This window comes from Aedes aegypti, chromosome 3 (genome assembly GCF_002204515.2).
Source record: "Aedes aegypti strain LVP_AGWG chromosome 3, AaegL5.0 Primary Assembly, whole genome shotgun sequence".
NCBI lineage: Eukaryota > Metazoa > Arthropoda > Insecta > Diptera > Culicidae > Aedes > Aedes aegypti.
The window spans coordinates 157,888,754-157,902,476 of record NC_035109.1 but is presented as its reverse complement, the minus strand read 5'-3'; the positions used below and the strand labels follow the sequence as shown (position 1 = coordinate 157,902,476).

General features: G+C 47.2%; 1 protein-coding gene across 6 annotated transcripts in view; it reads right to left on the bottom strand.

Annotated features, from left to right (window-relative positions):
- LOC5574550 (ras-specific guanine nucleotide-releasing factor 2) overlaps nucleotides 1-13,723 on the bottom strand; it is a 714,561-nt gene that overhangs the window by 450,173 nt on the left and 250,665 nt on the right. For all 6 annotated transcript variants that reach the window (XM_021850760.1, XM_021850761.1, XM_021850764.1 and 3 more), the window contains 3 exons: nucleotides 12,541-12,895; nucleotides 11,692-11,789; nucleotides 11,460-11,579 (listed from right to left, as the gene is read on the bottom strand). In XM_021850760.1, coding sequence (XP_021706452.1) covers nucleotides 11,460-11,579; nucleotides 11,692-11,789; nucleotides 12,541-12,895 — 573 coding nt within the window. The remainder of the gene's footprint in view (nucleotides 1-11,459; nucleotides 11,580-11,691; nucleotides 11,790-12,540; nucleotides 12,896-13,723) is intronic.

The window sequence follows — 13,723 nt, the reverse complement described above, 5'->3', positions numbered from 1 at the left end:
TGTCGGTTTTTGAGCATTTGATGAATCCAATTGGTAATCATTGTAGGTAGCCCATGGTTTCGTGCGGCTTCCAATATGGCATCGAAAGACACGTTATCAAAGGCACCCTCAATATCCTAGAAAACACCCAAGCAGGATTGCTTCTGAGCGAATGCTTTCTCGATATCGTATACAACTTTGTGTAAAAGAGTCACAGTGGACTTTCCAGATTGGTAAGCATGTTGATTCACATGAAGAGGCATGTTTGCCAAATAAACATCACGGATGTGATGATCGATAATGCGTTCCAGACATTTCAGAAGAAAAGAGGTCAGACTGATTGGTCTAAAACTCTTTGCTTCTTCATACGACGCACGTCCTCCTTTTGGGATAAACTTTACAGTAATATCACGCCAGGATTTGGGAATGTACCCGGTAGCAAAACTGCTTACAAGTAGCTTTTTCAAAACATGTTTGATAGACTCAAATCTTTTTTGGAGCAGAACAGGATAAATCCCATCCGCTCCTGGAGATTTGAAAGGAGCAAAACTATTAAGTGCCCATTGAATCGATTCAGTAGTTACGATACTGCGAGCCGAGGCCAGAGACTCGTTACTACATGAAAAGACATTTGGTTCATCCGTAGATGCTATGTCCACACATCCGGGGAAGTGTGTATTGAATAAACATTCTAAAACTTCTTCATCGGAAGAAGTAAAGTCACCATTAGGTAAGCGAATTTCGTTCACTTGGAAATCCTTAGATTTTGCAAGAATTTTGTTCAACCGACTGACTTCACTCAAACTGGAAACATTTGTACAAAGGATCGGATCGTTCAGCAGAACGAAGCTCGTTGTAGAAAGTGATTGAGATCAAATCAAACCCTTTCAACAGATGCGAGTTGGTGTCGAGGTAAGATACAAGTTCTGCACTCCGAAGATTGAAGGTTCAAATCTAGGTCAGGCGGAAACGGATTATTATTTTTTTTTTTTTATTTCATATCAAAACATGCAACGTTGGATTCAAGTGCTGTTAGCTTGATATTGTCAAGATCTAACAGTAGTGCAAATCCAAGTGCAGAACTATTGATAGCATGGTGCTTATTTTTTACCATGTAGCTTCGTATAGAGGGAATAATCGTGTATCTTTCTGGAAAAGTCTTCAAACGATATGCACAGAAGCGCTGGTTCTAGCATCGAGGAGATCGATTTTAGTCCATAGAGCGACTTGATCAAACGACAGAGCTGACCAGATTTCACTTGCACTTCAGCCGGAACTTCCATGTAGATAGTCTCGTTCAGACGTCGTCCAGCAAGATTGTGTACCTTCTCTATTTTTTTTTAGATAATTTTCGCACTTCTATCAAAATCGAAAACTGTCACCGATCCCAGCTATCTGGGATGCCATTAGTGTTTAGGCTCTGTGGTTCTATTATGGATCGAGTGTAGTACAAAGAAAAAAAAAAGGAAAACGAGGAAAATTCTGTACCACGACACCTTTATTTGGCTTGAACTTCAAGTCCGACATCCCCCCCAGAACTAGATCAAGAGGGCTGAGGGCTTGTTGATGTCTCTACGCCATTTCGTCACCTCTGGCTTTATTGGCTCTGGCCACGATTTGTCTCTGCTCCATCACTTACAGTTTGGACTTTACTACGCTGCCCATCATGCTTTTCGGACGGACCGGTTGGATGCCGAGGTTAGTCTTGCGATTTCGATTGAGAGGTGACTTCCGATACGCAAGCGCCCCGACGACCCAAAGCCGGCGATTTGTCATGTACGATGCTTCTCGGCGTAGTTCTCGACGGTAAAGCTAGCCTACTCCGATGGAGAGTTCCTAGACGGAGGAATATCTCCCGACACCGGTAACGGTTTTTATTGGAAGATGGCTTCCAGTTCACTGGCGCTCCGACGATTCAATCCGGTGACTCGCAACGGACTCCTCAGAATAGTCCCCAATGGTGGATCTATTCTACTCCGACGAAGATTTCCCTGACCGCGGAAGATCTCCCGAACCGATGCCAACCGTCAGATGCCAAGGTCGGTCCTGTGATTGCGATGAAGAGAAACTTTCGATTCGCAGGCGCGCTGGCAACCTGACGCTGACGGTGCAACTACGCGATCTACTCAGTTAGTCTCCGACTGTGGATTTAAGTTACTTCGAAGTTAGCTGAGCACATGCTGAGGTCGGTCCTGCGATTCCGGTGGAGAGAAGCTTCCGGTACCTAGGCGCCCGACGATCGTTTACCGGTGCTATTTAGCGATCTACTCAGCTTGTCCCCGAAGGTGGACTTAGCCTACTCCGAAGCTGTCCGGGCAGATGCCGAAGTCGGTCCTGCGATTCCGGCGGAGGAAAACTTCCGGTTCGCAGATGCTCTGATTACCCATCGCCCATACTACGTGACACTTAAACACTCGGCCTTGTCCCCTATGGAGCAGTGTTGTGAAAAACTCAATTTCTCATAACTCACGCTTGAGATTATTCATGCGTGAGTTGTCAATCACGCAACTCAGCAGACAAAAAATCATGGATGAGTTGACTCACCTTTTTGACTCATTGTCTCATATTTCCACAGTTTACTCACACACGGCAGTAATTTCTTGTTAGTTTGGGTAAATTTATAGTAGTTCTTTCTAACGTAAACAATTACATTTGGATTTCACGAGTTTTTGACGAGTTTTACGACTGAATCATTTTTTACGGTTTGAGTTGATTGAGTGATTTTGCATCAAAATCTCAAGCGTGAGATTTGCGAAGCAGATCTCTAATGAGTTTGCTCTCACGGGAGAGCGTATTGATTGAGATTTGAGTGTGAGTCTATCAACACTGCTATGGAGTAGGTATCTAGCCTACTCCGATCGCGGCCCGACGCCCTTTGCTCTTCTCGTCATTTCTGTTGCAGTGACGACATAGTAGGCATTATTGCTCTGTTCACGGCGTGCCGCGTGCCACGTACTTACGTGCTGACACATTTTCTGCCCGATGTTGTCGAGGTTTAAATCTCCGACTGCTTCCGAGCATTTCGTTCCGCACTTCCGCGTATCTTGGGCAGTCAAACACTGCATGTTGCGGTGTCTCCTCGATATTCTTGCAATCTGGGAAGTGTGGCGACTCTGTGTGCCTGTATCTATGGAGATACTTTCTGAATCATCCATGACCTAAAACGAACTGGGTCAGATAGAAGTTTACCTCACCATGCTTCCTATTCATCCACGGGTACCATACTGGCTATAACGTATACAGCATCTGACGATACCGTTCTATACGCACTCACGATTCGCACTGCCATCAGCCGAAACGCTCTGTTCAGCTTTACGCGGTTCTGCTTTATTTCTAGTGCCTTGCCCCAAGCAGGAACTCTATACCTCATTATCGATGACGAGACGTTAGCTAGCAGACGCCTCGTACTGCAGCTTGGACCGCCTAAGTTTGGCATGATTCTCCCTTTTGCGTTCATTTCCTTCTCGGACTTTTCGCATGCGTGGCTGTTGAAATTCAGCTGATCATCGATCATTACTCTCAGGTGCTTCAACATGCATCCTTCCGACATTGACCTCCATCTGCTGAATCGCCTTGCAGTGGCTGACTAGCAGTACCTCTGTTTTGTGGTGAGCTATCTGCAGTTTGACTCCACTCACCCAGCCTTCAAATTCTTCAATTGTTTCCATCACTGACATCTCCCCTTCTTCCTGCGTCTCACCCATCACTGTTAGTGACACATCATCCGCAAAACCAACTTCTCGAAAACCTGGGACTTCTTGAAGTGAGAATTGTCATCGATAAACAATACGAAGTATGTGGATCCGTCCCATGCCGGCAGATTTATCGGACCACAGACATCCAGATATGTTCCAACACCTGGTGGCTGTTTCCGCTAAATGGTTCTCGGCACAGCTTACCGTGGACTAACGGATCGCAGAATCCGATGGATTTCTGCTTCAAATTGACTCCCTCATCCATGTTGGGCTTTTTTTTTCTTAACAATGGGGGGGATAATCTGCTCAACAGACGCCGTGTGGGGTTGGGGACCATTTACTACATGCAAGCAGTAAACAGGACTACACCCCCGACCCACTAAACCATTCCCATTGCCGCCAAATCCTTCGTCTCTCCGGGACCACCAAGAAGGCATTGCTTCGGAGAGGGGCTATTGCACATCGCAACCTCCAGGTTAGCTGCGTAGTCATGCAGCAACGAACATCGATGGAACGCTTAGGGGGGTCCACCAAGGTAGCATGCTGGCACTTTGCCAGCTTCTCAGGTGGTCCTTACCTCCCATTGTCCGCTGAAGGCGGGCAGGGTCGACCACTACGCGCCTAGCTGTACCGTAGGTATGAAGAACTGATACTGCGGACTTCGCAATTTGACCTACTGAAGGCTTAGGCCCTATCAGCTAGCACCAGCTGGGATTGCTGACGAAGGGGCCTCCACCTGCCCCGAACAACCAGAGGCTCATATCCAACCCAGTAGGCCGGTGCCACGACAGCAACGCTACCAGGATGTTCTCCCCGCGGCCACTTAGTCGATTTCGACCGTAGGGCACCGGTATGACCTACGTAGTCGACTGCGAACCCTTGGACCACCTGTTGATTAGCGTCTGCACTAGCCACTCCTCGAGTCCACTCGCCACCTTCTTTGTAGTTCCAAGACGATGTAGGTGATAGCCGATGAGACGGCATTCCAGATAAACTCGTCTTCACACATCCTCTGAACCAGATTGTCCCGAGTCGAGTCCCCTCCGCATGTGGCAAACATGCGGTCACGCATTGTGCGGAAACGCGGGCACACGAACAAAACGTGTTCCGCCGTTTCCTCTAAACCTGCACAAACTGGACATTCGGGAGAACCCGCATGACCGAAACGGTGTAGATACTGTCTAAAGCAACCATGGCCCGAAAGGACCTGTGTCAGGTGGAATGTTAGTTCCCCATGGCGCCTATTGACCCAGATATCTAACATCAGAATCAACCTGAGTCCACACTCCCTTGGTGGAACTGTCCCACGCACGCTGCCATTTGACCATGGAGGCCAGTCTGGCAGTCCTGCGTATGCCTCTTGTGCCGCGCCTTTCGAAGCACTCTATGTCTTCCATGATAAGGATACCAATAGGCACCATACCGGTGATGACGCAGAGTGCATCGTGTGACACGGTACGGTACGCGCTCGCAACCCTCAGGCACATTAGCCTATATGTACTCTCCAGCTTGCTACGGTAGCTGTTGTTACTTAAAGCCGTACCCCAAGTCGGAACACCATACCTCAGTATGGACGAGGCGACACAGGCCAGAAGCTTACGCTTACTGGCGTACACTGCAGAGCTATTGGACATCATCCGGGACAGTGCCACAATAGCTGTGGAGGCTCTCTTGCAGGCATAATCAACGTGGCTACCGAAGGTAAGCTAATCGTCGATCATCACCCCCAAGTGTTTGACGGAGCGCTTCGAAGTGATCGTGCAGTTGCCTACACTGATCACCGCTTGCCGCACCGACTTTCGATTGTTGACAACAACTGCCTCAGTTTTGTGGTGAGCCAATTCCAGTTTTCTGGAGCTCATCCACTCCGCCACAATTGCGATCGAGTAGGCTGCAGTCAATTCCACTTCTTCGATCGATTCGACCGTAGACCTCCAGCGTAATATCGTCGGCAAAGCCAACGATGACCACACCCGCCGGGAATTTTAATCTCAACACCTCGTCGTACATGACATTCCATAACACCGGACCCAGGATGGAACTTTGAGGGACTCCTGAGGTTATGTGAAAGCACTTCCGACCCACCTCTGTGTCATAGACTAATACCCGATTCTGGAAGTAACTTCCGAGAATTTTGTACAGGTACTCGGGTATCCCCAGACGCAGGAGCGCATCAGCAATAGCCGCCCAACTAGCACAATTGAATGCGTTCCTTACATCCAGAGGACCTCCCTTTCCGGAAGCCGAACTGGTTGCTTGAGAGACCATTTACACCCTCGGTGTACCTCAACAGTCTGTTGAGGATGATCTTCTCGAGCACCTTCCCCGCCGTGTCAATCAAGCATACTGGTCTATACGCCGACGGGTCACCGGGTGGTTTTCCCGCCTTTGGCAATAGTTCCAGCCTCTACCTCTTCCACACATCTGGAAATTCTCCCTCGTCCAGGCATATCTGCATAGCAGATCTGAACATCCCGGGAGCCTCCAAGATTGCGACAGGTTTGGAACTTGCACCTCTTGTCTTTACCATAACGATCCTTTAGGCATCGCCCCACGGATTCTCGTTGGCACTCTAACAGAGTCCCTCAAAGCAGGCCTTTTTGCTTGCCCTTATCTCGGACTTCAGCGCGACTTTGGCAGCGGTGAACACCGCCCGTCGTTCTTCACGCTCCTGCTCGGTATGTGCTCGCTGCATCCGCCTCCTGGCCCGTAGGCAGGCACGGCGTAGGTTCGCAATCGCTTGAGTCCACCAGTACGTCGGTGGTCTCCCATTCCTAGGGTGGACTTTCCTAGGCATGGTCGCATCGCATGCACGCGAGAGCACCGCTACCAGTTCGTCCCCGCTTAGGCCGAGTAGGTTGTGCTGTATCAACCTGTTCGTTGAGGAGGCCAAACCGGCGATGCCACAATAAACTCGTCTCAGCTACAGGCGGGTCCACGCTGAATCCTTGCTCTACAATCTGCTTTTCAAATATGCAGTTGAAATTACCTGATCATCCTTCCACAGTATTGCCCATCGATCAGCACCGAAATTCCAGTGCCTGCCAACCGTTTTACGGATGGCAGATTGGCCCTCGAGGTCAAAGATATACAAAACATCGTTGATATTTACCAGCACCCCTTTGCTGCTACAGCCATCGATCACACAGTTCGTGCTTCATAACGAGAGACTCGCTGACCTTGGCAACTTGGCTGGGATAATCTTGAAGACGACATACAAATCCGGTTCAATTCACTACATGGCCGCTTGATCCGGATTCTAGCTTGAAAATGAGCTTCTTGCTTCGACGTTGGTTCAATTCTTCACGGTTGACCATAACCGCAACCGACCTGGCAACGGAATAAGGACTATGATTGGAAACGTGATATCTGGAATGTCAGGCCTTAGATGAACCTGGACGAGTGCTCAATACCACAATAAAATATTTACAACATCTACCACAGTGGTGGCGATAAAACTGAACACCGAGTCGGCTTCATAGTGATTGGGATGCAGATGGAGCGCGTTATTTGGTGGAAGCCGATAAACGATTCTTTCTGCGTATTGAGGATTCGGGGCAAGCTCTCCAACTACAGACTGATCAACGTTTTTTTTACAAGGAGGAATTCTGCAAACAAACTCCCTGAGTAGGACATTCAGGGAGTGCGGGGATGACGCACCAACGACGACTCACCAAAACCAGCCCATGCACTGTACTTAAGCAATTCTTTTTGAACTGCTCAATTGGTGTATAGGGCATAGACATTACCCTTGGCCTCAGCCCCTTATCTCCCCGGTATTTTTTCGGGGAGGGGCCAGTGCATATAGCACAACACGTGCAGCAGAAGTAGCCTAGGCAAACTGCTTCTCCTAGTCGACTTAAACAATGTTACAAGGACCAGTCTCTGTAGGGCTATCCCACTCCACTGCCCAATGGAATTGCTTTAATCGGCATACAATGTTCTCAAAAGTTTTAAAGTACTAATAATACGTTCAACTAGTGGTATTTACTAGCGATTGAAAACTCGGTACGTGGAACTGCAAATCTCTCAATTTCATTGGAAGTACTCGCACTCCGATGTACTGAAAACCGCGGTTTCGACATCGTAGCGCTGCAGGAGGTGTGCTGGACAGGAGCATTGGTGCGAACGTTTAGAGGTAATCATACCATCTACCAGAGCTGCGGCAACACACGCGAGCTGGGAACAGCTTTCATAGTGATGGGTGATATGCAAAGGCGCGTGATCGGGTGGTGGACGATCAATGAACGAATGTGCAAGTTAAGAATCAAAGGCCGATTCTTTAACTTCAGCATAATCAACGTGCATAGCCCACACTCCGGAAGCACTGATGATGACAAGGACGCATTTTACGCGCAGCTCGAACGCAAGAACGACCGCTGCCCAAGCCACGACGTCAAGATCATCATAGGAGATTTGAACGCTCAGGTTGGCCAGGAGGAGGAGTTCAGACCGATGATTGAAAAGTTCAGCGCCCACCGGCTGACGAACGAGAACGGCCTACGACTGATAGGTTTTGCCGCCTCCAAGAACATGGCCATTCGTAGCACCTATTTCCAGCACAGCCTCCCGTATCGGTACACCTGGAGATCACCTCAGCAGACAGAATCGCAAATCGACCACGTTTTGATCGATGGACGGCACTTCTCCGACATAACCGACGTCAGAACCTATCGTGGCGCTAACATTGACTCCGACCACTACCTAGTGATGGTGAAACTGCGCCCAAAACTATCATTCATCAATGATGAACGGTACCAACGCCCGCCCGGTACAATCTCGAGCGGCTGAAACAACCGGATGTCGCCAATATGTACGCGCAGCATCTTGAGGCAGCGTTGCCGGATGAGGGCGAGCTCGATAGGGCCCCTCTTGAGGACTGCTGGAGGACAGTCAAAGCATCCATTAACGACGCTGCCGAAAGCATTGTCGGATATGTGGAACGGAGCTCAAGAAACGATTGGTTCGACGAGGAGTGCCAGGAGGTTTTAGAGGAGAAGAATGCAGCGCGGGCTGCAATGCTGCAGCATGGTACGCGGCAAAACGTAGAACGATACAAACTGAAGCGGAAACAGCAAACCCGCCTATTCCGGGACAAAAAGCGCCGCCTGGAAGAGGTGGAATGCCAAGAGATGGAGTTGCTGTACCGTTCTCAAGAAACGCGGAAGTTCTATCAGAAGCTCAACACATCCCGCAAAGGCTTCGTGCCGCGAGCTGAGATGTGCCGGGATAAGGATGGGAGCATCTTGACGGACGGACGCGAGGTGATCGAAAGGTGGAAGCAGCACTACGATGAACACCTGAATGGCACAGAGAACACAGGCACAGAAGGTCAGGACAGCGAAGGCGATGGCTACGTCAGCACAGCGGACAGCGGAAATCAACCAGCTCCCACGATGGGGGAAGTTAAGGATGCCATTCAACAGCTCAAAAACAACAAGGCCGCTGGCAAGGATGGTATCGGAGCCGAACTCATCAAGATAGGCTCGGACAGGTTGGCCGCTTGTCTGCATCGGCTGATAGTCAGAATCTGGGAAACGGAACAGCTACCGGAGGAGTGGAAGCAAGGCGTTATATGCCCTATAGACAAAAAGGGCGACAAACTGGAGTGTGAAAATTATCGTGCAATCACCATCCTAAACGCCGCCTACAAAGTGCTATCCCAGATTCTCTTCCATCGTCTATCACCTATAGCAAACGAGTTCGTGGGAAGTTATCAAGCAGGTTTCATTGACGGCCGCTCGACCAGATCTTTTCCGTGCGGCAAATCTTCCAGAAATGCCGCGAGTACCAGGTCCCTACGCACCATTTGTTCATCGATTTCAAGGCGGCATACGATAGTATCGACCGCGTAGAGCTATGGAAAACCAAGGACGAGAACAGCTTTCCCGGGAAGGTTGATCAGAGCAACGATGGACGGTGTGCAAAACTGCGTGAAGATCTCGGGCGAACACTCCAGTTCATTCCTGTTGTTCAATATTGCGCTTGAAGGTGTCTTGCAGAGAGCTGGACTCAACAGTCGAGGCATGATTTTCACGAGATCCGGACAATTTGTTTGCTTCGCATACGACATGGATATTATTGGGAGAAATTTTAAAACGGTGGCAGATATGTTCACCCGCCTGAAACGCGAAGCAACAAGAGTCGGGCTAATGGTGAATGCGTCGAAAACAAAGTAGATGCTGGTTGGCGGAACTGAGCGCAACAGGACCCGTCTAGGAAGCAGTGTTACAATAGACGGAGATACCTTCGAGGTGGTGGACGAGTTCGTCTACCTCGGATCCTTGTTGACGGCTGACAACAATGTTAGTCGGGAAATACGAAGGCGCATCATCAACGGAAGTCGTGCCTACTATGGGCTCCAGAAGAAACTGCGGTCAAGAAAGATTCACCCCCGCACCAAATGCACGATGTACAAAACGCTCATAAGACCGGTAGTCCTCTATGGGCATGAGGCGTGGACTATGCTCGAGGAGGACTTGCAAGCTCTTGGGGTTTTCGAACGCCGAGTGCTAAGGACGATCTTCGGCGGCGTGCAGGGGAACGGCGTGTGGCGGCGAAGGATGAACCACGAGCTCGCTCAACTCTACGGTGAAGCCAGTATCGTGAAGTTAGCTAAAGCTGGAAGGATACGCTGGGCAGGGCATGTTGCAAGAATGCTGGACAACAACCCTGTAAAGATGGTGTTCGCTACGAATCCGGTCGGAACAAGAAGGCGTGGGGCGCAGCGAGCTAGGTGGATTGACCAGGTACACCAGGACCTGGAGAGCGTGGGTCACAGTCGAGGATGGAGAGATGCGGCCTGAACCGAGTGAATTGGTGAAATATTGCTGGCGAGGCTTTATCAAGATAATTGATGTAAAGCCAAATTAGTAAGTAGGTATTGGTATTTATTTTGATTTTCGTTTTCCAAATTCTCTTTAGAATTTTTTGAATGTAAAACATAGCCAAAAAACACAAATTCGACCTGAGGCACCTCCTAATCTTCTCCAAATTGGATGAAATTTTGTCTGATAGTTTGTTTTAGTATTGCAATCAGGACTAAGGGGTGACTGGCTGAATCCCAGACATTTCAATTTTTGTGAAATAATCTACTGCCCATGCATTAAAGTCAACAGGTATCACTACTGCCTGCTGATTAGCTAGTTCGGCTATTATTCTGTCGACCATGTGAGAAAAATCCTCAATCGATAATCTTGAGGGCGCGTAACAACTGCAATAGAACACGCCGTTGATTTGTGCCCGAACATTTGGGTCCACATATCAGACACTTGGCGACCTGCTTACAATCGCTTGCCCTATGGGCTACGGTGCCGCATTTTCTGCACATCTTACTACTGTCGGAACTATTGCAATTCCACAACTTATGGTTCTTCCCGAAACACTACAAGCAAACTTCAGGAGGCAGTTGTATGCTCAGGTCGAGCCCATAACCTTCTTGAAATGGAAGAGCTTAAGGGAACTTGAATTTAAAGACTGTTCTTGATGGAAATAAAACACAGAATGACATTAATTGAAAAATTAGAAGATGCTTCGATACAATATTTTTTAAATGCTTAATACAAACGTGATGATTGGTCTGTACATTGATAATGATGCACCGTTAGAGAATATTGTAATTATGAGATTATTTGTCAAAATATTTTAAAAATTCACGGAAAAGACGCTCGAATAATATATATTTTGATTGATGGATGCCGAGTTGGTTAACATTTTAGTTCGTTTATAACGGTTTCAGACACACCGTGCCCCCGTTCCTTACTCCTCCCACACATATTCACTCACCTCGAAACTATCTCCGAGCAAACCAGTCGAGAACCGTCGTTGAATCGCTTCGTCATAAGAATGATATGTTCTGCACGTGACTTCTTGTCAGATTTCATCCACGCTTGACCGAGAAATTCCCTGGTGAACGGGAAATGGGGGGAAAAAGGTTAATTAAGTTGGCTGCTGGAATGTGTTTCTGTTCCAAGTTTTCGAGCAACTTCGATTGTGCACCCGAACGGGAAAAACTTACTCGCTTCGAATGGCCAGAAATATTTGATGATCCAGGTACGTCATTTGTTCCGCTATTTCCAACGCCGAAAGAGTCTCTATGCTCTCCTTGCTCGGAGTCTGTGGAAAGGATTAGAATTGATTTTTTTTTCGTAGCTAGGTCAAGCAAACAGTTTGGATTCTAATGTCGTCGATAATCGTCATCGTTAAAGAATACCGGTAAAAATCAAAAACATTAAACTCCAGGGAAGTCAAAGATACTCTCCCGTACTTTATTGCCTAATTTCCTAATCGTCATATTTCCTAATTGTTGTACAGTCCATCATCATTGGACAAACAACTGTTTCATCTAGTTTTCCAATTTATTAAGATTTATTTGAATTCAATCGAAATGTAATGCCTTCTAACAACACGATAGCTTAAGAAGATCTTAAGAGATTTCACAACAATTTTGCGATACATCATGGCTGTCTTATTCGATACCTTGTGAAGATGTTGACTATTTGTTAAGGCGAAGTAGGCCGTCATTGAAATTTGTACGCGTCGTTGATGATTGTTGCTAATTCATCTCACGATTTTGAATCAAAGATAATCAGTTGGTTTTGCACTGACACAGCTAAAAAAGTATCAGCATACTTTATGCATGTTAGCGCGTACAATGATACTTTTTTCAAGTCAATATAAACTATCAAGACTGAGTTTTATCACTTTGAAATGCAAGCTGAAAAGTCATCATTGTTGCCAAAACGAATGACGGGCTACTTATCCTCAAACCTGTCACTAATTCAAATTTATGTCGTAAAAAAAGGGTTATAAAACAAACTGTCGTATAAAGAACAATCGTAAAAGGATATCCAAGTGCATCAATTACCTGCGGTGGCATCAGCAACGACTCCAGATGGAGTTTCCCACTATCGATGTCATCGCGGCACAGCAGCCTCAGCAGTTGGGATGCAGCTCGATGCTCGGTTGGCAATAAGTTCGGACTGCACGTGATGTCGTCCAGGAAGGCTATCGTCTGCGAGCGTAGAGTTGCATCCTGCTCAAAGTCCTGGAAGTGTTTGGAAACCCAGTGGCGCAGAACGTTCAGCACGCGCATCGTAGCAGGGGAGCTGACAACGGATTCTTTTCGGTTCCTAGCTTCCACTTCGGGGGGCTCGTCCCTAGGGTTGCTGGAAGCTGAGGTAGCGATTGCGAAAGCCGCTGCTGCCGTTGAGGTGCTACTCCTGGCGAGGCGATCGAAGAGATTTTTTGTTTTTGTATGTGCGATTGATTGACATTGTTTGATATTTATAAGGCGAGAAAAAGAAAAGATCAATGCTCGTTATCGAATAATAATTTGATGGGCAAATAACCAGAATTACTTCATCATCATCGTTTTCTAGAGGATGTGATTCATTCTGAGGATTGAAAGAAAACGAAAAACATGAAAGAAACATTCATTCATTCAGCCTATTCATACACTTAACAAACTTGCGCCATTCGAATTTCGTCAGCATTCAATGACATTTGAAAGTGTCCAATGTTCAGCAATAACCTAGCCGTAGGGGATGCTTTCCACAAATTTTCTTACAGATAACTCAGTGAGTGCAATAGTTGTTCTAGTTTATCGGAAAACTTCCTGAAATAAGTACCCTCAACCTACTGATGTAATTAGCAATCTCTTGATGGTTTTTAATATGGTACAGATAGTTTTGAAATTAGACACTTGCACTTAAGTAAACATAGAATTTTGATTTTGCTTGATACCGTCATTCTTGACCCTACAAGAACTTAATGGAGTAGAGTGCAGGCTACTTGGGTACGTCTATGATTCACTTCAACATGGGTTTTTTTTTCTCGGCCGAATTGTCTAATACTTTGCTGTAAGAAGCACCTCTACACGACGCATATTGTGATCAAATATGAGCTCAGTAGTTTAAAAAAATAAAATCCATTGCCGAAGTGAACCAAAAAAGCCAAGTATAGGATCTAGCACCCTATAGACCTTGAGATCTACAAGCGTAAGCAGTTGAATATTGATCATTTTGACTTATGGCATATACTCTTAAGCC